A 25,033-nucleotide genomic window follows, 5' to 3' on the forward strand; every position below is an offset into this window, starting at 1 on the left:
ATCGCTCAAAAGTAAATATACCAGTGTGTTAGGGGACATCTCCTATTACCCTCTGTCACAATATCGCCGCTCCTCGCTGCATTAAAAGTGGTTAAAAACAGTTTTAAAAAGTTTGTTAGTAAACAAACAAAATGGCCACCAAAACAGGAAGTAGGTTGATGTACAGAATGTCCACACATAGAAAATACATCCATACACAAGCAGGCTGTATACACCCTTCCTTTTGAATCTCAAGAGATCATTTGTGCGTTTCTTTCCCCCATGCACTGAAGTTTCAGGCTGCTCTTTTCTTCCTGCAAACAGCTTGCCCTTGTTTGTAATTCCTCAGTATGTGAAAGCCCAGCCAGCTCAGAGGACGATTTATCCAGCTTGTAAAAGATAAGAGAGAAGCTGCTCTAATCTAAATAACACACAGGCAGTGTGCATAGAGGGGCCAGGAAGGGTGAGTTCCTAGCAGAACCACAACACTGAAGAACTTGGCAGCCTTCCAGACACAGGCCGACAAGTCTGACAGGGGAAAGATACATTGATTTATTACAGAGACTGTGATAGTACAAAGTGCTGCAGTAAGCCAGAACACATTAGAATAGCTTTTGGAACTTGTAGGATGATAAAAAACAGGATGCAATTTTTGTTACGGAGTCTCTTTAAGAACCTCCTTTATGGGGAGGTTCATTCTTTTTACATAAAAAAAAAAAAACTGGTGTTCAGTTGCCTTTAACATGAAGTCCTTAAGCTGAAAATAAAAATTTGACTCAGATCTAACTCATTAACTTTAGTAAAGCACATACAATTAGTAAGTTTATTTTCGCTTCAGGTATGCTTCTAGTGAACAGGGCTGCAGATCAACAATTTAGGGAAACCTGCAGTACAGAAATCAAAGCACAGTAAACAGAATGAGGTTCCAAGTGGCCATCTGAAAATTCAGATCTCTGTTCTTTATTAATAAGCCTCTGTGTTAAAGTTCTAGAGTACCAACATGTATTTAAAAAAAAAAATACTGGGTAAGTCAACAGAAAGCTATGCAAAGCTGGTACAGTATTTTTGTTGGACTCTACCTTTAGGCAAAAACAAGTTTTCTTGGATGAGATGTTAAAGTTCTTCATGTATGCATGTTCCAATAATGCAGTTATGCATTCTCCTGGTTATGCTGGTCGACAGTCCTCTTCCCTTTTTAAAACACTTTCTTCCACAAACTTCTCACCCCCAACTTAAATAAAAAAAGGTCATTAGTTACACAGGTGGACAATGAGCTGCATTGCCACATTTGTCATACCTTCCTGAAACTTCATTCAAAAAAAATTTCAGTTCTGAACGAAAGCAACAAATCAAAAACATCTAACTCTGTGGTGAGGAGTGAGTCTGAATTTTTAGGAGCCAACTAGGCCCCAGCCATAATTTCCAGCTGTAATTTGTAAGGGGATTTGGGTACCTATCTCCTGGAATTTGTCCAACCATGATCTAACTTCATTAGTCTGCAAGGATCATTAGCAGGTGGTTATCCAAGCATACGATCATAGCAAAAGTCCACCTCCATCAGTGGTACAGGCCCTTAGGCTTGAAACAGATGGATCCACAACAGCCTCAGCCTATAAAACTGCAAGCGTCCGGGCCAACCATGAGTTCCAGTCACACAATGCTGCATGAGCCATATCTGTCCAATAAGTAAGCTATGTGTCTCATCGATGCCGTCCCTCCAGCAAGGACTCAAAGTCTGGAGAGCAGACAAGTTTGTGCTGAATATGTCCGAGAACCATCATCTCTCCTCGCCGGGCTTCTCCTACACTGACAGATACCAGTTCCTGCAGAAGACAACAAAGAAGACATCACTCTCCATTCATAAAGCATGCAACCAAAATGATCGACACATAAAATTACAGATTACAGTATGTCAACACCAAAAGTTCATCATGCATTTATGTAGCACTGGGACTTTATTCCTGCTGAGCTCAATTTCTCAGAGGAGCTCACAATCAAATTACCCTGCCGCAGTCTGTGTACAATTATTAAGAAGTCAATTGTTTTTGGTCACAGGTGATTGGATGGTACAGAATGGCTTGGAGGAAGTCTGTCTGTACCACCCAATCCCCCATTTTCCTACTCTTCTACTTGCAACTAAAACATGCTGCCAGCCTCAACCTATACACGTGCTATCTAGCGACCATAAGCTTGACAAAATGTCAATTTCGGATTCCTCAAGAAATTAGATGGGGCTACAAGAGAACTTTGCAGGGGCTTATCAGATTTGGTAACCGTTAATGAATTACCAATGTTTAATCTGCCAGTTAATTGATAGTGCGCCCAGAATCTGATTAGCCCCCTGCAAAACTCTGGATGAACTCATAAGAATTCTGGTTCCTTTACAACCCAAATTTTGTATTACCTTTATACAGTATTTATCATCATACCACTGGTTTTAAACTGTCCTATAGGACATGCTGATTGGTTGCTAGGATTGAAAAGAAAAAAAAATGCATGGACAGTTTGTCAGGCCTGTAGGACTATCCACTCACGAATCAACTCCAATGCCCCAATCTACCGCCACACGCTTCACCCTATGTGGCGTGTCCCAGCTTGAACGAGAGGTGAGAAGACAACACATACCCGACTTCGGTTATACCCAGGCCTTTAGCGTGCAAGGTATTGGAGCTGAATGCAGGGTGAGCAAATAAACTTCCATGCCTAAACAAGAACACAGAGTAGCAAAGTCCAGCAACAGTCCAGGGTCATACACGGGTAAACAGAAATATCGCAGTACAGGAGGGCTAGGCAAAAGAGAGGTCAAAGAACATATCCGAGGTCAAATCAGGCAGCAAACAGTCGTAACGATAATCCAGGCAATAGGTTGGTTCAGGCAGCAGACAAGAGAAGTCCAGTAAACAAGCAGAGGTCGAAATCCAGATAACCCAATATAACAAGAGCAGGTATACAGAGCAACCAGCAAGTTTGGGCTATCACGGGCAACATGCAACTGTCACAGCAAGGTTTAAATACTGACAGCATCCAATTATGGCCGGCGACATGCACACAACAGCCAATCACACGCAGGAATTAATCTTGTTTAAGTATCAGCTGAGAGAGAGATCAGCTGACACAGGTGGCAATACATGTCTGACTAATCAGTACTAACCAGCAAAACATCCTGACAGTGTGTCAGCTATAGCATAGTGTTTAAGAGCATTGCCTCCGACGTGAGAGACCAAGGTTCAATCCCACCAGGGTCAGCATCCATTATATTATTCTTTATTACATAAACCCCTGCCTAAGTGTCAGCTGACTATCCTGTCAGCTGACACTACCTCTGTCGCCGCCTCAGACCTTACTGCGGCCAAAATGAGCTAGACATCCGCCCACCAGTATGTGCAGAGCGATCCCTTACACAGTTCATACAAGAGGTCAAATGTTATTAGTCATCTTCAAATCGTAGTATTTAAAGAGGAACTTCAGGCTAAACATACTGTCATTAAGTTATATTAATTAAAATAGATAGGTAATATAATCTTACCCACCCTGTTTTAAAAGAACAGGCAAAGGTTTGTGATTTCATGAGGGCAGCCATCTTTTTGGTTGAAAGGAGGTGACAGGAAGCATGAGACTCCTCCCAGATGCTAGGCAAGGAGAACATCATCAGAAATCCCATCATGTTTTGCACAGCATCAGGTGAAAAATGCCCGGGCAGTTTTCTTTGATGGGGCGGAGCTTAGCTTCTAAGCAGCTAAAAATTAGGCTTGAGTATGAAAAACAAAGTTCTAATGCTGTGAACTTGTTAAAGAAGCACCAAGCCTTTTCAGTGCTGCTGAGTAGATTTTTTGTCTGGAGGTTCACTTTAAGGTGACCATACACAGGTTTATTTATTTTTTTATTGATATCAGGCCGATTCGATCATTTGATTAAATCTGCAAGAAATCTATGCCATTAACGATTCCAGATCCATTTTCGCTTGATCGTGGCAGGTCAGGAGCGAGTCCCTAAAGGCATACAATTTTGAAACAAGCGATGCAGCAGTGGAGCTTACTCTCACATGTCCACCAGCACATCCTCCTGGTCTTCTCTCCACCACCGGGCTTCTCTTCATCTCTGGGGCATCTGTGTCATGTGAAAAATTCTGAAGGCCTTTAGTGGCCACGTGAGGTACGTGCCACAGTGCTCCTAATGTTTGGTCTCTAATGTTTAGTCTCAGCACGCACAAATCTCCAGGAGTGAGGAGACAAAGAAAAGCCTCAGCGGTGGAGAGAAGACACAGGAGGAAGTACCTGGCGGTCAGGTGAGATATCGCCCACACTCTGTAAGGGGGAACGGATGGGGAAAGATACCCGGCAGGCAGTGCGGACAGATTTTCAAATGATTTCATGCTAAAACCTGTTAAAAAAAAATCGATGTGTAGTGTGTGGAGGGATTAGATGCCTCTCTGATCAGATGATGATCTGAGAGGGATCTATGAGATTGTGGACAACTAAAGTATTAGTGTTTCCAATCCATGTCAATGTATTTATTGCCCATTCACACATGGTCTGAAGAAATGTAAACAAGAGCCTCATATCATTGTAATGAAGTGTGTCTGGATTTCAATAAAGCAGCGTCACCTGTAAGAAGGAGGTGGATGTCCCCATGGTTACATCAAGTGTGACTTTGCCCAAGACAAGCTGCACCTTGCCCGATTTACGCACGACCAGTTTTCCCATCTGTCCCTCAGACACATCCAGTAATGAGCAGATATCTTCAGCTGCCTTGGTCTCCTGTGAAAGATAAAGGCAATTATAAAATAAACACTTATAGTGTCTACCTACTCACTACTCTATACTGAAAGTGAAACTCCTGCTTTATTGACTGAAACAGAACAAAATCTCCTCCAACTATATACATAACATACATTTTAGCAAATGTTAAAGTAAAAACTGATTTCCCAGAAATTAACATTGCCTATATCATTAGCTGGCGGTCGTTTCCTAGGTCATAACATTACATTATTTGATAAAAGAAATTAACAGCAAAAAAAATCAACAAGATAAAAACCTCTCTCTGGGTTGCTGATCAGGTGATTTTGTCTAAAAGATGCACATTACTTGTTTTTTAGCATCGATATCCGATATCCAGCTGATTTGATAATAATGACTGAATATGGCAGATATCAATGAAGCAACGATTGGTCATTTTGACAGATTTCTGTCCGAAATCTGTTGGAGGGATCAACTGGGCATGCTGGTAAATACGCTGCACAGTGGTCCCCCGGCCGTTGTCGCCCCCTCTCCCCCAGTGTATGTGTCTCCCCCCACCAGGACTGTGTGCATGTGGGGGGGTGATGGGAGGTTAGACACGCATACACTTGGGAAGCGGCTCCCACAGGCAGCAATGTTAGGACAAATTTCTAACAGACTTCAAGCTAAAATCTATTGGACAGCTGTCTGCAATGTGTAAGCAGACAATAGATACCTCTCTGATCAGATCAGAGAGAGATCTATCAGATAGAAGATAGACAGGTGGATGGGCACCTTAGGAGATTGTTACCAACAAGACAAATACTGAAAGACTTGGCTGTCTGATGTTGCCAGTCGGGGATCGGGACCCGATCTCTCAGGCAACATCGCTGGGCCGGATTATACAGAAGCATGTCAGCTGTACAGCTGACGACGTACTTTGTTGCTATGTGGGGAGGCAGAGGGACAACAGAGTGCGCACACGTGACGTCACGCGATGAGTGGGGCGAGCTTGGGGGGCTGAGTAATTAGTGGGGCTCATCACTCGATAAGTGGGGCTGTCCTGCTTTTTGTCATAGACCCTGAACAAGCATGCAGCAGATTAGATGTTTCTGACAAAAATCTGACAGGATTAGCTACATGCTTGTTTCAGGTGTGCGATTCAGAAACTACTGATGCCAGAATGATCAGCAGCACTGCCAGGCAACTGATATTGTTAAAAGGAAATAAATATGGAAGCCTCTCACTGCATGTTCCTTTTTACAATGCAGCCCCTACACACCTGGCTTTTGTCCTTGACTAGTAACATGTGACCATCCTCGCTTTGCACTTCAGTGCGGACAGTGCGAGCTTCCTGGCTAGGCGGCTGTCCGGGGAGAGTGTCTGGCAGCTGCATAAAGAAGATGGAGTCCTCTCCGGAGAGCCGCAGAGATTCTAGCAATTCTGGGACAGATATGTCCTTCCTCTCTGGAGGCTTCTTCACTGCAGGGGCCTTGGGAACAGCAAACTTCACAGCAACATCCTCATCTTCCATTGGCTCCTCCTTAACTGAAAGAAAGAGAACCACAGGATCCCAGATTTCAGACACAACCTATATTATGATAAAAATACCTCTGATCACAGAAAAAAACAAGTATTAGTAGGTTTATTTATAAATGAGGTTACAGAATAGAAAGTGAGACAATATATCGGTATAAAACAAAACATTGGTAAAGCGCTATTTTCTCTTAGGTCCCAAAGCAAAGCATCAGCTTGTCCCAGATCAGTACATACAGTAGTGATGTGTACAGGAGAAAAAGTTATATGATCAGAAATGCCAGACTAAACAGGTGGCTATTCTGCTTTGTTTGAAACGTGTCCAGAGTTGACGCAGTTTTGAGTTTAGCAAGGCATTCCACAGGTTAACCCATTCAGGTTCCGTGGTTTTCACGTGAGAAATGTTCACCTCCCATTCATTAGCCTATAACTTTATCACTACTTATCACAATGAACTGATCTATATCTTGTTTTTTCCGCCACCAATTAGGCTTTCTTTGGGGGGTACATTTTGCTAAGAGCCACTTTACTGTAAACGCATTTTAACAGGAAGAATAAGAAAAAATGGAAAAATTCATTATTTCTCAGTTTTCAGCCATTATAGTTTTAAAATAATACATGCCTCCATAATTAAAACTCACGTATTGTATTTGCCCATATGTCCCGGTTATTACACCGTTAAAATTATGTCCCTATCACAATGTATGGCGACAATATTTTATTGTCCATTTTGCATCTATCACTATTAACAAGTTTAAAATAAAAAACATATAGAAATATTTCATCTTTACATTGATATTTAAAAAGTTTAGACCCTTAGGTAAATATTTACATGTTTGTTTGTTTTTTTATTGTAATGGGGTTTTTTTTTATAGGAAACATTTTATTTGGGTAGTTTTGGGAGGGTGGGAGGTAAACAATAGATTTATAATGTAAATGTGTGTTCATTTTAATTTATTTTTACTTTCAGTTGTAGTATTACTTTTTGGTCACAAGATGGCAGCCATGAGTTTGTTTACATGACGTCACTCTAAGCGTAACACACGCTTAGAGTGACGCATCGGGGAGGGAACGGCCAGAAAAGGCGCAGCTTCCGAGAGAAGCTGTCGCTTTTTCAGCGGGGAAGAGGAATCAGTGATCGGGCACCATAGCCCGATACATTGATTCCCTGGCTACCGAATCCGCGGCCGGGAGTGCGTGTGCATGCGCGCGATCGGCCGCGAGAGCGCGCATGGTTCCTGGATGTAGTTTCTACGTCCAGGAACCAAAATAGGTTAAAGCAGTGGTCCTCAAACTAAGGCCCGTGGGCTGAATGCGGTCCTCCGAGGCTTTTTCACTGGCCCCCCCAAACACAAAATCTATAACTTATAGATGTGGCCCACTGTACCTTTAAATATTGGCTGCCCGCATATAGCATAGCAGTGCTGGCACCACCCATCCACATACTGTAGAAGCCAGCGAGCAGTCATTTGCTGGCTTCCAATACAATTTTGCATCAGGTGACACTGCTGTCCAAATGGACAGCAGGTTGTCACCTGAGTATGCTTTACTGTCTAGTGCACAAAGACGTTGTTTGGGCAGTACATAACTGAATGGCTGCTGCTGGGAGTACTCCTCCAGGCATGATTGAGGGGAATCAACACCTACATTCAATGTAAAGTTTTTCAACATCATTTTATCTATGTTCTGCTACCCTCGGCAGTCTGAAGTACGTTGACCCGGCCCCTTGACCAAAAAAAGTTTGGGGACCCCTGGCTGCACGATAGAAAGCTCTGGCTCCAAAGGTTTTTAGTTGGACTCTGAGGGTGGTCAAGTTATTGGATCCTATTGGTATGAGGTTGTGGGAGGTGTGACGCAATTACATCAAACTCTTCAGTTATCCAGGGCCTAGGTCGTGTAAAGATGTTAGCATGCCAATTTTAAAAAGGATTCTCCATTTTATGGGTAGCCAGTGTAGTGCGCAAAGGATTGGTGTTTGTAGCAATGGCGGGGGTTGGCTTGTTAACAGTTTTGCGGCAGCATTCCGTACTAGCTGCAGGCGGTGTAGGTCTAGCCATGATGTGATGAAGGCGTGAACTAGGGTTAGAAGATCCTCTGAAGAAATGAGGTGCTTAGTGAAAGATGAAATGTTTCACAACAGCTCAAATGTGATTACTGAAGTTTAATTTCCCATCAAATCAGTAAACCCAAGCTGCACACAGTGTTGGAGCTTGTAAGGTCTGAGTTCCCTACCCTTAGTGGTGTTGCTTATGTCTGGAGCTGCTTTTCTGCTAGGCTCTGACCTCCAAATGACAAGAACCTCAGTATTTACAGTTGTCATTCATCCCCTCCTGAAGGTCAGCTTCGCATGTGTTTCTTTTTGGAATAAGGGCTCTCATGTTGGGTTTGAATGACAGCATAGCACTGGTATGTCAGACGGTTTCTGGATGATTTTTCGGAGTGGCAGCATGTACTGTATATAGTGAATAGCAAAGGTGATAGTATCAAGCCCCAGAGCATGCCATATTGTAGTGGTACAAGCTTGGACCGGAAAGTCCCCAAGGCTACCCTTTGCGTTCTGCCAGCATCACTTTGAGGCGGTGTTACCACAACAGAATAACACACTTTTTTTGTCCGTTTTACTGCATCGGAAAAATGACAGTGAACGGTTTTTATTATATAAATAGGATCTGTTCAAGCTTGTCAGTCTGCAATGGAACATTGCAGTAAGTGGACGACATTTCTGTGCTGCCCACAATTTTCCCGGAAGGGCAGAGGTATTTGCCATATAGTCTATGGTTGAAATGCATATACAGTCCTGGCCAAAAGTTTTGAGACTGTCAAAAATATTGGAAATTAGAAAAGTTGGTGCTTAACTTTTTATAATAGCAATTTGCATATACTCCAGAGTGTTCAGATGAATTGCATAGTCCATCTTTGCCATGAAAATTAACTGAATTAACTGAATACCAAAAAAACCTTTCCACTGCATTTCATTGCGGTCATTAACACTTGAGACGTGAGCTTCACGTCCGCAGCGGCAGCTGCTACAGCAGCAGGGACGCGCTAGTCCCTTCCCTGCAGTTTGGGGGGTTTGCAGGCAACCGTGCGGGCAGATGCACGCGATCGCTCTGCTGCTGCTAGCAGGGGGGATTGACTGCAGGGGACAAAAGTCCCCTGTGCCAATCCGAGCATGTCCGCTGAGAATAAGCACTGTTTGTGTTCGAAAACAGTGTTTATTCTTACATCTCCATCTTCTGCCGCTGATTTCCGCCGGTTTCCGCCGCCGGATCGTTAAATTTATTAATGGAAACAATGTTTCCATTCATAACCTCCCCGCCGCCACTGTGACCGGAGGTTTCTGATGGAAGCCTACATCACGTCCCCTAGTTACAATGTAATTAAATAAAATACATTGTATCCTATGTAGCATAATTGTACACTACATAGAATTTTGCTCAGCGGGGACATCTTGTGGCCAAATAGTAAAATACACCTACTGACTATAGGGAAAAAAATAATAATAAGATCTATGTCAAGAGGGCATCTAAATTAAATAATGGGCTCAAAATAAGTGATGGATGTAAAACTGAAAAAAATGCACCTTTATTTCCAAACAACATATTGTCACCATACATTTTATTAGGGATATAATTTTAACGTTGCAATAACCGGGACAAATGGGCAAATAAAATGTGTGGATTTTAATTATGGTAGCATGTATTATTTTAAAACTATAATGGCCGAAAACTAAGAAATAATATTTTTTTTTACCTTTTTTTTGTGTTATTCCTGTCAAAATGCAACTAGAATAAAATAATTATTAGCACAATGTACCACCCAAAGAAAGCCTATCTGGTGTCGGAAAAAACAAGGTATAGATCATTTCTTTGTGATAAGTAGTGATAAAGTTATTGGAGAATGAAAGGCAGGAGCACTGAAAGGGGAAAATTCCTCTCGTCCATAAGGTGAAAAATACCTGCAGGCTGAAATGGTTAAAGGACCTGCTGAGATCATTTCATTAATTGTCTTGTTAACTCAGGTGAGAATGTTGACGAGCACAGGGCTGGAGATCATTATGCCAGGCTGATTGGTTTAGAATGGCAGACTTGACATGTTAAAAGGAGGGGTGATGCTTGAAATCATTAATCTTCCATTGTTAACCATGGTGACCAGCAAAAAAACGCATGCAGCCATCATTGCGTTGCATAAAAATGGCTTTACAGGCAAGGATATTGTGGCTACTAAGATTGTACCTAAAACAATTTATAGGAACATCAAGAATTTCAAGAAAAGAGGTTCAATTCTTGTTAAGAAGGCTTCAGGGCGTTCAAGAAAGTCCAGCAAACGCCATGATCGTCTCCTAAAGAGGATTCAGCTGCGGGATCGGAGTGCAACCAGTGCAGAGGTTGCTCAGGAATGGCAGCAGGCAGGTGTGAGCGCATCTGCTCGCACAGTGAGGCAAAGACTTTTGGAAGATGGCCTGGTGTCCAGAAGGGCAGCAAAGAAGCCACTTCTCTCCCAAAAAAACATCAGGGACAGATTGATTGTCTGCAGAATGTATGGTGAATGGACTGCTGAGGACCAGGGCAAAGTCATATTCTCCAATGAAGCCCCTTTCTGATTATTTGGGGCATCTGGAAAAAGGCTTGTCAGGAGAAGAAAAGGTGAGCACTACCATCAGTCCTGTGTCATGCCAACAGTAAAGCATCCTGAGACCATTCATGTGTGGGGTTACTTCTCATCCAAGGGAGTGGGCTCACTCACAATTTTGCCATAAAACACAGCCATGAATAAAGAATGGTACCAAAACACCCTCCAACAGCAACTTCTTCCAACAATCCACCAACAGTTTGGTGAAGGACAATGTATACAGCAGTAGGAATGGATAGGCAGGCACTCAGTAAGAACCCGTGGGTGCTGGTAGATACATCAGTAGCTGTGGTGTTCCCCCTCAGCAGATGCTACGTGCTCTAGTCTAGACCATAATGGATCAGTGTCATGGATAAGCATCAAAAAGAGTAAAAGCTGGTCTGGCACTGTAGCTTTAATAAATATCAGCAGATGTACAATTGCAGAAAAAGGTGGTGTAAGAGTAGTACACATAAATGAACAGGTACTTATCGTGCTGCTGCTGGGGTGAGGGAGACGTCTGTGGGCGCCAGTGGGTGCACAGCCTTATGGCCATTTCGCAGTGGGGTGAACCTTGCTTCTTCAGAGGCCTCTGAAGAAGAAGCAAGGTTCACCCCACTGCGAAACGGTCGTAAGGCTGTGTGCCCACAGACGTCTCCCTCACCCCAGCAGCAGCACGATAAGTACCTGTTCATTTATGTGTACTACTCTATGTTACACCACCTTTTTCTGCAATTGTACATCTGCTGATATTTATTAAAGCTACAGTGCCAGACCAGCTTTTTCTCTTTTTGATGTTTGGTGAAGAACAATGCATTTTCCAGCACGATGGAGCAAACGTTAAAGTTTTGGGTCCATGACCTGGAAACTCCTCAGATCTTAATCCCATAGAAAACTTGTGGTCATTCCTCAAGATGCGGGTGGACAAACAAAAACCAACTAATTCTGACAAACTCAAAAACGTGATAATGAAAGAATGGGTTGCTGTCAGTCAGGATTTGACCCAGAAGTTGAGTGAGAGCATGCCTAGTCGAATTGCAGAGGTCCTGAAAGAAGAAGGGCCAGAACTGCAAATACTGACTCTGCATAAATCTCATGTAATTGTCAATAAAAGCCTTTGAAACGTATGAAGTGCTTATAATTATATTTCAGTACATCACATAAACAACTGAAATAAAGATCTAAAAGTAGTTTAGCAGCAAACTTTGTGAAAACTCATATTTTTGACAGTCTCAAAACTTTTGGCCAGGACTGTAGTCTATGGACCATAAGGGACCATTGGAGTGCACACTACACCGGCCACCCCCACTGGCTGTTCGTGGTCTGGCTCGAATGGGAACCCATCGTAAGGGGCTCTTTGAGAGGATTGAACACTGGTACTGCCCTCTCAGAGGCCAGAACTATGCACATAGTAATGTCTGTATAGATAAGGCACCCGGAGGCGTGGCATAATGTTTCATTATGCCTCCAGCATGGATGCCACTGTCTGGAAGAGTTGTATGCACAGCCTTTGTGCAAGCCAGATAACAAAGATCATTAGAGCCCAACATATTTACTTCCTTTTAAACAATGCACATTACCTGGCTGTCCCGCTGATCCTCTGCCACGAATATTTTTTGCCATAGACCCCAAACAAGCATGCAGATCAGATGTTTCTGACAAGGTTAGCTGCATGCCTGTTTCAGGTGTGTGATTCAGATACAACTGACCAGAAAGATCAGCAGAACTGCCAGGTAACTGGTATTGTATTGTATAAAAAAGGAAATAAATATGGCAGCTTTCCTATGTCTCTCACCTTGGGGTCCCTTTAAGACAGGTATATGGGGGAGAACGTTGAGAGGTGCCTAGTGAGTTTTCCATGATAGGTGGGGAAAAAAAAAAAAAATCACATTAATAGTGAGTTACTTGACACCAACTAATCAAGGTGCGTATAGAAAAACACATTTGCCACTAGACAAGAGTTGACAGCTGCATCCGCAATCAGGGGGCAAAACTGAAGAAAAAAACTTTGCAAAATAAGTTTTTAGAAGTTAATCCTGTAGGTCAGGGTGTCAAACTCAAATACAAAGTGGGCCGAAATTATGCTCTGGGACCAAGTCGCGGGCCAACCTCAAAATATCGAGTGGTCACCTCTCTCCATTATGAAGTTCCCTGGTGTTTATTAGCCTTCCTCCCTCCCCTATACAGTTTCCTGGTGTTTAGTGGCCTCCTCCTTCCCCTATACAGTTCCCAGGTATCTAGTGCTGTCCCCCTCCCCATATGGCTTCCCTGGTGATCTAGGGCTTACCCTCCAATATAACTTATTTGGAGGTCTAGAGTGGGCCAAACATAATGCAAAGTGGGGAAACCACCTGATGCCAAATCTGATGGCTAAAAGGGCCAGATTTGGCCCACAGGCCAGAGTTTGACATGTATGCTCCAGGTATTCTGACCTTTGACCGATGACTGCTCCACTTCCATCTTTTCATCTTTCAGTATCCCTGGTAGAGGCTTTGTGTCCTCTTCTTCATCGTCCTCCCTAAAGAGCCAGCCTGAGTGAGCGAGAGGCAGCTGTACAGGATGGTTCTGGGCATCATTCTGCAAACCTGGATCATCCAGAAACTGCAACACACAGCGAACAAGTGTAAAGCAAAGACGCTACACAGGAAATCACTGCCTGCGACCACGCCCCCTTTAACTGGACTACTTACCTTATCGTTCTTCAGCATTTGCAGGATTTGCTTAGTTTCCTCTTCAGTTTCTCTTTTCTCTCGTTTTATGTTAATGATGTGGGAGGGACCTAAGTCACCAGAATCAGCAGGCCCATCCCATGCAGCTAGGGAAAAGGAAGCAATTCTGTCAATCAAGTGGAGGAACCTCTTTCAAAACAAACACCTGCTACCGAACTAACTTTATGCATGCACCATTGAGGCTGGTTTCACATATGGTGCAGTGCGATTGTCCTGGGGCAGGACACTCACAATGCACTATATCCCTGTGCACATTACCTGCGGCAGAGTGCGCCAACAGAATAATATGCATAGCTCTCCCAGCCCTCCCAAAACAGTGACATATCCCTGCTAGACAGGAAGAAAGTCACCTTTTTTACCCTGATTGGTGCATGCATACTGCAAAACTACCGCAGCAGTCAAAATAGATACCGCTTGGCAACACACTACAGAGTTTGCACTGTCGTAACCCCTTCTGTTGCATCGCGGAGCACCGTGGGTAGTGTGGCCAGTCTCCTAGAGACTTATGGCCACTGCGACCGGGGGAGGAGCGGGTATGTGTGAAAGTAGCCTCAAGGAGCTCTCAGGAATATTTTATTCCAGAATTTTTTTTTAATCTTACCAACCCCCTCTCAGAAGTCAGTATATTGTTATAAATTGTTATATATAGTCTTCTCATCCTTCAATAAATGATTGCTCTGCATCATGCCTTGTATCAATAGCCTCATTTAAAAAAAATAACAGGTAAGACATTAGGTGGCCAACAAGACAGTCCATATCCATGACCCTTTCTGTCCTCTGATGGGCCTCATCCTCATTATTTGCCTTATTCAGATTTAAAAAAAAAAAAAAAAAAAGTGTAGTTTAGGGGCCTAGAAGGAAATCTCACAGGAAAATTCCACTAACGTGATTGGTGGGACTGCATCTTTTTGAACCTTTAGGTTCCAGATAGGTTGTAGTAAACTACGCCCACACTATTTGGCTAATCAAAACGCTACGTGCTGTAAAGTGCTGTGATTGGAGAATTGTTACCTATGAGGTGTCCTGCTGGGTACCCTAAACCAGCCTAGCTCCAAAAAACGTTCTGCTTACATCTACAGCAGAGGCAAACACTGGATTTCTGATCCATCAGGCAGTCCAGCATTGACAACTCTCCCCTGGCACAAGCAAAAGAAAGGATGGTTCCTCCATCACTCGAATGCAGAGCTGTGTGTGTCTGCCTGAAAGCCACACGTCCCAATGGTTAAGTCTCAGCACATTCACAAATCAGTGGTTTTCGCAATTATTTTTGTAGCAATTTTAGATATTATTCAAGCAATATACAGTGAATGCAAGGACACTGAGTTCTTTATACATTTTAGGTGCAGGGAAATGCAAAAAGCAACTACATGGTGCATGAAAAAAAAAAATGTGATCTCCAGAATAATTACTTTTCTTCTTGAGCTGCTCTGCCGGCCCCTGCTCAAAGATGGAGTGACTCTGGATAACTTGTGGTCTCCCCCGTCCTCGTCCCGGTCCATCTCCTCTACGGTCCCGGTTACGATCAGATCTCTCAACTTTCACAGACAAGTCCTCTTTAGGCCTAGGTGGAGACAGTGGACAAATGCAGAAACACGTCACAAAGTGTGAAAAAGAAAAGAGGTGGTGGTTTGCAGGCCTCTGAGCGGCACAAGTGTTCACAGCTTAACCACTTCCGGACCGTGGTAAGTGAAATCTACACAGTTTGTGGCTGGTTATTCCTGTCAGGGCGTAGAGTTCAAAAACCGCGCCACACGGACCCGCCAATCCCATTGGCTCACATTGATGTCAGGTTCAGGAGCGAATGAAACAGCCTCCTAGAGCCCTGCAGCGGTAGGTGACCGGCGAGAGCAGAGGGTCCGTGTGGCAATTCAACAGTAAGCCCCGTTTTTTGGGTATCAGCAGTCTCTGGTCCTTAAAGGACCAGAGGCTGCTGGTACCAAAGTGGTTAAAGAGGACCAGAAACATTATGGTGGAATAGCATACTGGAATCTGCATCACATTAACTAACCTGGGCAACAAAATGATTCCTATGGCAGATCTGTACATTGAACAGCAACACTCTGCTCTGCATACAATAAAACAAGAAATGTCTGCATCAGCTACAGGCATCAACATACCAATGTGCAGCTGATGTGCCTTTAGATCATGTGAAGTGGCTTCGAGGAATCCCAGCAGAAAAATTAAGATACTCTCCCAGTCTATACGGTGCTATACCGGGGGGGGATGGGGTTCAGGAGCATGCATTTTTTATTCTATAGACCCAGGTGCGTGAGAGGTACTGTAACAAGAGTTTAAGGTTGTTTACCCCATTTGGAAGTATGCAGGTACATGCAAGTGGTTTAAAGATAATACCCATTAGCAGATGCATCTGTAGGATAATAAAGTTAGGGTGCTCAAAAAGAATACATCAGTGTTTGGCAAGTGCTGCCAATCTCCAAGGAGCTCAGTGGTAACGACTGCAAAGCTCACTTGTTCTGCCTACTTACTCAGTGTAGTGTAACCCCTCTGCTACAGTAGGAGGTATATCACTCTTCCATTTGCATTCTTCCTTTGAGTGTGCACAGCTGTCCTCCCAGTACATTGTTCCATTCTTTACCACTCTCACCTGAAGCTGCTTCATCATGTACCACACCATTACCCACCCCCCCACCCCCTTTGTAGAAACAGCATGTGTTGCTGTACTAGAGAGGAAAAAGAAAGGCATCTACTGTATTTTTTGGACTATAAGACTCACTTTTTCTCCCCCGAAAGTGGGAGGAAAAAAAGTCACTGCGTCTTATAGTACAAATGCAGGGAGTTCCTGACTTGCAAACGCCTGCCAATATGAACCTCCAACCCGCAGCAATGTTGGGGACTCCCTGAACTGTGCCCATGCAGAGGAAGACACAAAGGGGCATAGAGGAGGACACAAGGGGACACAGGGGAACAGAGGAGGACACAGGTGAACAGAGGAGGACACAAGGGGACACAGGGGAACAGAGGAGGACATAGGGGGGCACAGGGGAACAGAGGAGGACACAGGGAGAACCAAGAGGTACAAAGGGGCCAAAATCCACAAGATGCCCTTTCACCATAGATGCACCAGGTTTAGTATATACATTTTTTCTCCTGGTTTTTGTCCTCTAAACCTGGGTGCGTCTAATGGTCAGGAGTGTCTTATAGTCCGAGAAATACAGTATACAGTACTATAGAAGACAGAAGCCTTGAACAAGTCCTGATCAGGCAACACCACCACTGAGTGTATATGTAACATACCAAAATAAAAAAAGCCAAAAAATACCCCCCCCCAAAAAAAAAATATGCAGCTCCCCCCCCCCCCCCCATTTTCCCACAGAATAGGTCCCCACATGTCTGCCATTTTTTCTCTTTTTAACTGGTCTGGGTGCCATTGCCTAACGGCAGGAGCTCTCTAGTGCCAGCAGGATTATGGTAAGTTTTTTTTTTTTTTTATTTAGCTACAGTAACAAGCTTATCAATGTGCAAATAACAGAAAGCTTCCTATTTCAGATAAGATAAGGACACTATGACCGGAAGGTAATTGAATCCCCCCTCTCTTTGAAGAGTTTACACAGTGACGTAAGCCTGTTGTCTAAATAATGTTTGTGATGGGAAGCACAGTAAGCTGTGGTAGTAGTGAGGGAAAATGAACACTGAGCTGGGTAAAAAAAAAAAAAAAAGCAGTAGTGATCTCACTTTTGGCATCACAAACCAGCAGAAATCTTTTTTTTCACATTACATTTAAATGCAACAGGAAACACTAAAAACAACGGGACAGGTAAGCTACATAAGTGCATTTGTTATTGGATGGTATTTTTTTCTTTTTTTCAGTTACTATAGAGTTTCACCCCACTAAGAATAGGGCTGATGGCAAGTAGGCAGTTCAGGGAATATAGATTTTACCATAAGGACCCAGGAGACTTAAAAATCTTAGTTTACAAAAGTCTACAAGAAATTATGTACTAAAAAGTGATATATCAGGCTCCGCATGCAGATAAAAGCCAGTGAAACATAAAGCAACACACAAGAGACAATACTAATAAGGAAAGTTTCTCACTCCTCTTTTATCTTCCTGCTGATAATATTTGGAGCAAATGTTTTCTGAAAAAGAAAAAAAAAAAAAGAGGGGGATTTCAGTAACACAAATATTTCAAGAAAACAAACTAAACTTATACCGACATACTAGTTCCAGTCGGTAAACAGATTAGCTTAATCACCCTGGAACAAGCATGCAAGAGAGGAAGAAAAAAAAAACCTACATCCATCAGAGCATTATCAAACAGCTGCTTTGCCCCATGATAGGATTTCCTGTATGACTGTATGGACTATATATACTGCCATGAACATCAGTACAATTAGTTAAGACTCACCTTCCGCACACCACCAAGAGTAAGGTCCCGGGAGCGAATGGAGGGAAGGCGACCTGGCGTGACCGGAGCTGAAGGCCTACGCCCCACCAGCCCCCTACCACCCGACACAGAGGCCCTTGGGCCACCAGCATCATTTTTTCCATCAGACATCCTATAGAAAGGAGAGAACAAGTTATATTCTGAAAATGGTGAGCAGTAAGTGGTGACTGAAGCCAGGAGAGGCTGGGATCTGGGTCAGTGTGGGTCATACTAAAGGTGGCCACTAACCGTAATTGATTGGAAACAGTCAGTTGTGCACACTGACGGCTGCTAACAAATGTAAACAGCGTGATGGGATCAATTCGAAAAATGGATTTATTCCATCAGTCTGATCGGATTGGATAGCAGGCTTACATCCAGAAACGACTGATCACCCACAGGATTGTATCGTTAATGGCCACTTTTAAATATTGGCTAGACCAGAGTTCCCCAACCCAGTCCTCAAGGCCCACATGTTTTGCAGGAAACCACACACAATCACAGGTGAGGCAATTAGTGTTGCAGCAGAACTGATTAACTACCTCTGTGGATTTCCACAAAGCATGCACTGTTGGTGGGCCTTGAGGACAAGGTTGGGGAACACTGGGCTAGACCAACTCATCTCTTCATATACAGCAAGTACCTCTCCTGTGAGTATATGGATAGCCGGAGGATGGTAACACAATACTGGTCTCACACAAGACAATGTTACTTGCGTGGAAAACGGTCAAAGGTTTCATATGCCAGTGGATCAATTAGCCTCCCACTGCTGATACATTTAGGACAGTTTATCAGTAAACACAATGGTTTGGAGAAGCTGAAAATGTTCAAAGTGGACATTGGGTTAACCTACGCACAATATTTTTTTTTTCAGGGACAAACCGAACACCTGCACTGTAGTGTCAATAATTTAAGCAAATACCACAGGAAGCAGTTATAGCAAATGCTTTTTTTTTTGCATTTAAAATGGACTTGAATGCTTTCTGTACTCTGAAAAGCATTTGTAGCGATGATTGCCATGCAGAGGATGCTGATAGCTTGACCACATCAGGGAGATCATTCTTAGCTGTCTCTTTTCCTTCCTCTATATCAGGGGTCCCCAAACGTTTTGGGTCGAGGGCCGGGTCAACATGCTTGAGACTGCTGAGGGGCCGGAGTATACATAAAATGATGTCTTTGCAGGCCAGACAGTGACGCATACTTAGGTGACAACCTGTAGTCTAATTGGACAGCAGTGTCACCTGATGTGGAATTTGATTGGAAACCAGCTAATAACTGCTTTCTGGCTGCCATGTGGATGGGTGGTGCCAGCACTGCTATTCTATATCCGGACCACCAATATTTAAAGATGTAGCTGACTGCATCTATAAGTAATACATTTTATGTGTGGGGGGGCCGGTAAAAAAGCCTCGGGGGGCCGCATTCGGCCCACGGGCCTTAGTTTGAGGACTACTGCTCTATATTATGGTATTGTGAAGCTCAAATTTTAAACTTGATGCTCAAATGTCTTTTTTCAAACTAGGTTTTTAATGTTGGCATTTAACATCACATGAATTGTGGAACAAAACAAAGTGCCCATTTAAAATGTACCTGAGATGGGCCCCAAAAGAAGTAAAACCTATGCATACCTGGGGCTTCCTCCAGCCCCCTCAGTGGCCTTTTCCTTCGCCAGCAACTGGCCCCGATAAAATCTTCCAGTTGGCACATGGGCAGTCCGGCCAGCCGCGCTCCCGTCTCATTCCTGTCGCCGGTAGTGAACTGCACAGGAGCAGAACGCTTCTGGAGACATGAACGCGGCAAGAGCACCCACGTGGCCAGGCCGCGCATGCACAGTTGGCCACGGACCAGAGCACTTTCCAGGGCCAATTGCGAACAAACGGGGAGTAGGAGGAGGATGGCGTGGGAACGATCAGGCCGGAGGAAGCCCCAGGTATGTATATTTTGTGTTTTTATTACCATCTCAGGTTCCCGTCAAAGCAAAAGTTTATTATGGCTCTGTACTAACTGCAAGATGATACATCACTGCATTCCAGCGGATCTGGAGGTGTGTTTAGCTTCTAAGGACGACAATGGTTAATTTGCGTAATATGTTGGCGCTTTATAAATACAATAAATATATTCAGCAGTGATGCAGTGGGAGACATCTCGGAGCTCACTCCAACCTGAATTATTGCAATTTTTTTCTGTTTTAGGAAAGCAAACTTGTTTTCCATACATTTTAGTAAGGGGGCTTTTTGGTCCTTTGTAGCCCCTTACACACTCCAATGAATTCTGGTTCACCATGAGCTAGATGGTTAGTCTGTACTTTCAAAGCAACAAACTGGTATAGTAATAATCAATTATTCTTTATTGAAAAAAAATGTATACATACACAAAATCAATTAAAATCACCAATTGGTGATAATGAGTCTTCAGAAGCACTTGTGTCCCCAGGTGCTTTGGAAGACTGGTGCATGCGGACCCGCCACCACTGAAATCTTCCAAGGGGTCACGGATGTGTATTCAACCAACTGGTCAAATACACACAGGGGTGGTCAAATACACACTGGAACGAAGGAAGCAAGATAAGACAGGGAAGGCTTCTATATTATCCAGGGCCTTCCCTCTCCATAGGTACTGGTAAGCATCTGCCTTTTTATTGTTTTAGTCGCTTTACATTTACTTTAACACATATTATGTACTACATGAACAACATGACCTGCCTTCCAAAACTCTGAAAAATATAAGAAAACAAGGAGCAAAGCCACAGAATACTGCGAGACATGCAAAACAATTCCACACATCTTTATTGCTCATTTATGACTCAACTTCACCCTGATCAATGCTGCACTGATGACTGTGTGAGGAGGCAGAACTGACATCTCTGTCTCTAAAGGCAAGCTTATCTGGCTCCAATTTCTTTTGTTTGTTTTTCCTTATAACATTCTCTGTTACTCCTCTCTTTTTTCCATAATTTATTGCCCATTTCCACTGAATGTGAAATTGCAATGCAAATTTTTGCATTAACACTGAAGGCAATGCGGTTCAATGGATTTGTTTCCATTGAAGTCGCATTCACAGTGCCACGGTGGCGGAGCTGCGTTATAAACTCTTATAACGCAGCTTACCACACTGCAATGATAATCCTGTGGGCCGTTCACAGTGCGAGGATATCGTTGCGTTGAAAATGTTGCGTTGTGGCGACTCACTGCTTTCAGTGCAATACCTCTAAACGCAGACACGTTGCCACTTTAACGTTGCATTAAAACGCAACGTCCCACTGTGAATATGCCCTGAATGCGGTTAGTGCCAAATGCGTTGAGATACAGAACACACATGGACTTCATGCTGCAGAATTCCACGTCAGGGATGGGCTTTCGAGTATTCAACTACTCAAATTCAAAATTAAAATGAGGCTTGATTGCCTCAGGTGTGACCACAGGAGACAGGGGGTTACTTATCCAGAAGTCCATCGGCTTCTATGCGTCTCACGCCACTCACGTGCGACTTATGGGACACATTGCACGACTCGTTACCGCACTTCCTTCTTCTGGCTTGAAGGAGGAAGTGTGGTAGTGAGTCGTGGAACGCGTCCTATAGGTCGCTTGCAAGTGGAGTGGGACACATAGAAGCCAACGGACTTCTAAGTAAGTAAACACCCCCACCCTCCCGTGGTCACACATGAGGCAATCAAGCCTCATTTTAATTTCGAATTAGAGTATTTGAATACTCGAAAGCCCAACCCCATTCTGCACAATGCACTGCCCCATATGAAATCGCCATTAATGAGAGTCAATGGTCCTGCATGCAAACTTGCAAAGTTTCATGTTTTTAATGCAAATTTTCACATCTGTTTATGCATTTAATTTGCAGTTTCCTGTGTAGTCACAGTAATGTCATGTTTCCATAGAGATTAAAAGTTGAATGCAAAAATTCAAATTGCAAATGCATGTGTTTTCCAAATTGCAATCCTCTGATCTTTTCAGATAAAGCTATAATCACCTCAAGGGTCGTTTTTTTTCTTGCTCACTCTTCAAGTCCCTGTATGCGGTGACTTCTAGTGCTTCAAGAACCAGGCCTGGGTATCGCCGGTAACAGGGGCCTGCGGAGGAGCACGAAAAGGAGCCAGGAGGATGCCGGGGGACCTCGCCGCCTACGGTGGGCTGGAAAAAGCCCCAGGTAGGTGTAATCTTTTAATTTCTGGCACTGTTCAGGGTCCCTTTAAAGGACAGCTGAAGTGAGAGGTATATGGAGGCTGCCATATTTATTTCCATTTACGTAATACCAGTTGCCTGGCAGCACTGCTGATCTATTTGGCTGCAGTAGTGTCTGAATAACACCAGAAACAAGTATGCAGCTAATCTTGTCAGATCTGACAATGTCAGAAACACCTGATCTGCTGCATGCTTGTTCAGGGGTCTATGGCTGAAAGAATTACAGACTAAGGATCAGCAGGACTGCCAGGAAACTGGTAATGCTTTCAAGGAAATAAATATGGCAGCCTCCATATACCTCTCACTTCAGTTGTCCTTTAAAGCTGAATTATGACAATTAACTCCCGTTTGAAATATATCAAACGCATGCGGTTTCCAAATCACATTCAATTCGCATATGCAAATTTGTATGTGAAAGGCACAGTATACTAGTGGAAATGGGCTCTTATTTAGAATTGATCATCTTCCACAATGCTTCACTCAGTATAGTCTTGTTACTGAAGCCTCCGACACACATAAGAGGGGTGTTCAGGGGAGTACATTTGAAATCGGCGCCAGTAGACTTGGGCGCAGGATACAGCGGTATATGGCTGATCCTGCTTCTGCACAAGTCCGGGCCGATTTAATTACTATTCCCCCTCCAGGCCGCCATGGATAGTGGGGGAATGAAATAATTCGGCTTCCAGCGATTGCTGGAGGCCGAATTATTATGTTTTTAAGCAACCTCGGCTCCGTCTTCTGACGGAGCCGACGTTACTCACTGAGCGCTGCAATAGGAGTGATTCCTATTGTAATCTATGGAGGTGCCGGCTGCGCCCAAATCTAGCAGCGCTGAAAAGCACTGCTCTGGTTCAGGGCAAAGTTCTCTACAAATGCGTCACCTGCCTTCAGGCTAGCAAAGTGGTGGAGGGGAAGGAGAAACAATGCAACGCATAAAAGAGTGGCGTAGAGCAGGCAGGGTGATTAGTAGAACAATGTTCTTGCCCAAGATATGGGGGGGGGGGGGGGGGGGGGGATTGGGGGCCACCATACACACAATAGATTCTTGGCAGTACAAGGCTCGACTGCCCCTCTGATGGACTCAATGTAATCCCTACCATGGTCATATGTCCCTAGCAGCACGGTGGCGTAGTGGTTAGCTCTCTCACCTTGCAGCGCTGGGTCCCTGGTTCGAATCCCAGCCAGGGCACTATCTGCAAAGAGTTTGTATGTTCTCTCCGTGTCTACGTGGGTTTCCTCCGGGCACTCCGGTTTCCTCCCACATTCCAAAAACATACAGATAAGTTAATTGACTCCCCCTAAAAATTGGCCCTAGACTACAGTACTTACACTACATAATATAGACATATGGCAATGGTAGTGATTAGATTGTGAGCTCCTTTGAGGGACAGTTAGTGACAAGACAATATATTATATATATGTACATACTGTACAGCGCTGCGTAATATGTCGGCGCTATATAAATAATAATAATACGCTAAGGCCAGTTTTGGAAAATCAGTTAACATATCTAGCTTGTATTTTCAATGTGGGAGGAAACTGGAGTGCCCAGACAGACCATACTGTACAGACCCTCTACATATAGTGTCCTGGCTCAGATTTAAACAGGGGACCCAGTGCTGAAAAGTGACAGTGCTGTTCATGACTACGCCACCACTTTCCTTTCTTCACAACGATCCAAGTTCCACATTGGGGCCCAGATGTCTGTAACTACACCACCTCTTGCACGTCTATCCAGGGGCATAACAATAGACCCTGCAAGGGATGCAGTCGCAGTGGGGCCCAGAGGCCACAGGGGGCCCCATCCTGAGAGACTGACAACTAAGGGCACAGATAGAAAAAAACTTTCTGCTCTCTGCACAATTGTTCTAATGACTGCATCTGCTCAGCCACTGATAAGGAATTATACAACGTTTTGCAGACAAAGATTTGTAGGCAGTCCCTATTCAGTGTTCAGCAGGGTCTTGTGTACAGTGCTGTTCTACTCCCGGCATTTCTGGCGAGGGGGTTTGGCGGGAGGGAGCCCCATCCAAAGTTTCGCAGGGGGGCCCTGTGATTTCTAGTTACGCCCCTGCTCTATCTTTCTCATGTAAGTTGGAAGCTAGTGACCAGGGCCGGGCCGAGGCATAGGCTGGAGAGGCTCCAGCCTCAGGGCGCAGTGTAGGAGGGGGCGCAGAATTCATTCAGCTGTCATTCCTAATTGTGTTTGAAGCAGAAATAAATAAGAAAGGGGGATACATGGCAGTGACTGCAAGCCAGATAACTAGATATTAAGGTGTTGGGGAGGTTGTGGGCCCTGTGGCACCTCTTAGTCTAATAGCAATCAGTGTGTGATGGCCGGGGTGGCAGGGATGAGGGGCGCACTTTGGTGTCTCAGCCTTGGGTGCTGGAGGACCTTGTCCCGGCTCTGCTAGTGACAGATGATGGAGAATGCAGGCAGAGGACAGAATACACTAACATGCATACATACAGTGTTAGCACGTCATCTTCCATCTTTTTGACATAAGAAACACAACCCATCACAATTCAAACAGCGCCCCCAGGTCAAAATAAATATCTACCTTCCTACTTGGAGCAATATGTCAACACGGGGGGGGGATCTAGTTTCGATTTCAAAAAAGGTCTTTTGGAAAGTCTGAAAGTAAGAAGAGCTGGAAGCTGACAGGCAGAATACAGAATAACAGAGCATACATTATATATCACACAGCCATAATGCTCCGTACAAGCAGCTGACAGCAGCATAAGACTCTCACCTGGCTATGAGACCACCAACACATGGCCAATAAAGCTCACTGACGTTCCGGCTACGTCATACCCGAATTACGCAGCTTCCGCCCTACAGAACGGCATGCCGGGGGATGTAGTTCTGAGAACCTGGCTGTTGG

At 44.1% G+C, this 25,033-nt stretch overlaps 1 protein-coding gene across 1 annotated transcript; it reads right to left on the bottom strand.

The window, feature by feature from the left end:
- Positions 1–784: 784 nt before the first annotated feature.
- Positions 785–24,957, bottom strand: POLR3D (RNA polymerase III subunit D). The gene is made up of 9 exons (XM_068274692.1): positions 24,902–24,957; positions 17,938–18,088; positions 17,625–17,668; positions 14,980–15,131; positions 13,532–13,656; positions 13,274–13,442; positions 5,977–6,242; positions 4,584–4,736; positions 785–1,802 (listed from the first exon to the last, which is right to left on the bottom strand). The coding sequence occupies exons 2-9, from the start codon at positions 18,085–18,087 to the stop codon at positions 1,680–1,682; spliced, it is 1,182 nt and encodes a 393-aa protein (XP_068130793.1). The 5' UTR covers position 18,088; positions 24,902–24,957; the 3' UTR covers positions 785–1,679.
- Between the last annotated feature and the right edge of the window lie 76 nt (positions 24,958–25,033).

Source organism: Hyperolius riggenbachi, chromosome 3 (genome assembly GCF_040937935.1).
Source record: "Hyperolius riggenbachi isolate aHypRig1 chromosome 3, aHypRig1.pri, whole genome shotgun sequence".
In the NCBI taxonomy this organism is placed as follows: domain Eukaryota; kingdom Metazoa; phylum Chordata; class Amphibia; order Anura; family Hyperoliidae; genus Hyperolius; species Hyperolius riggenbachi.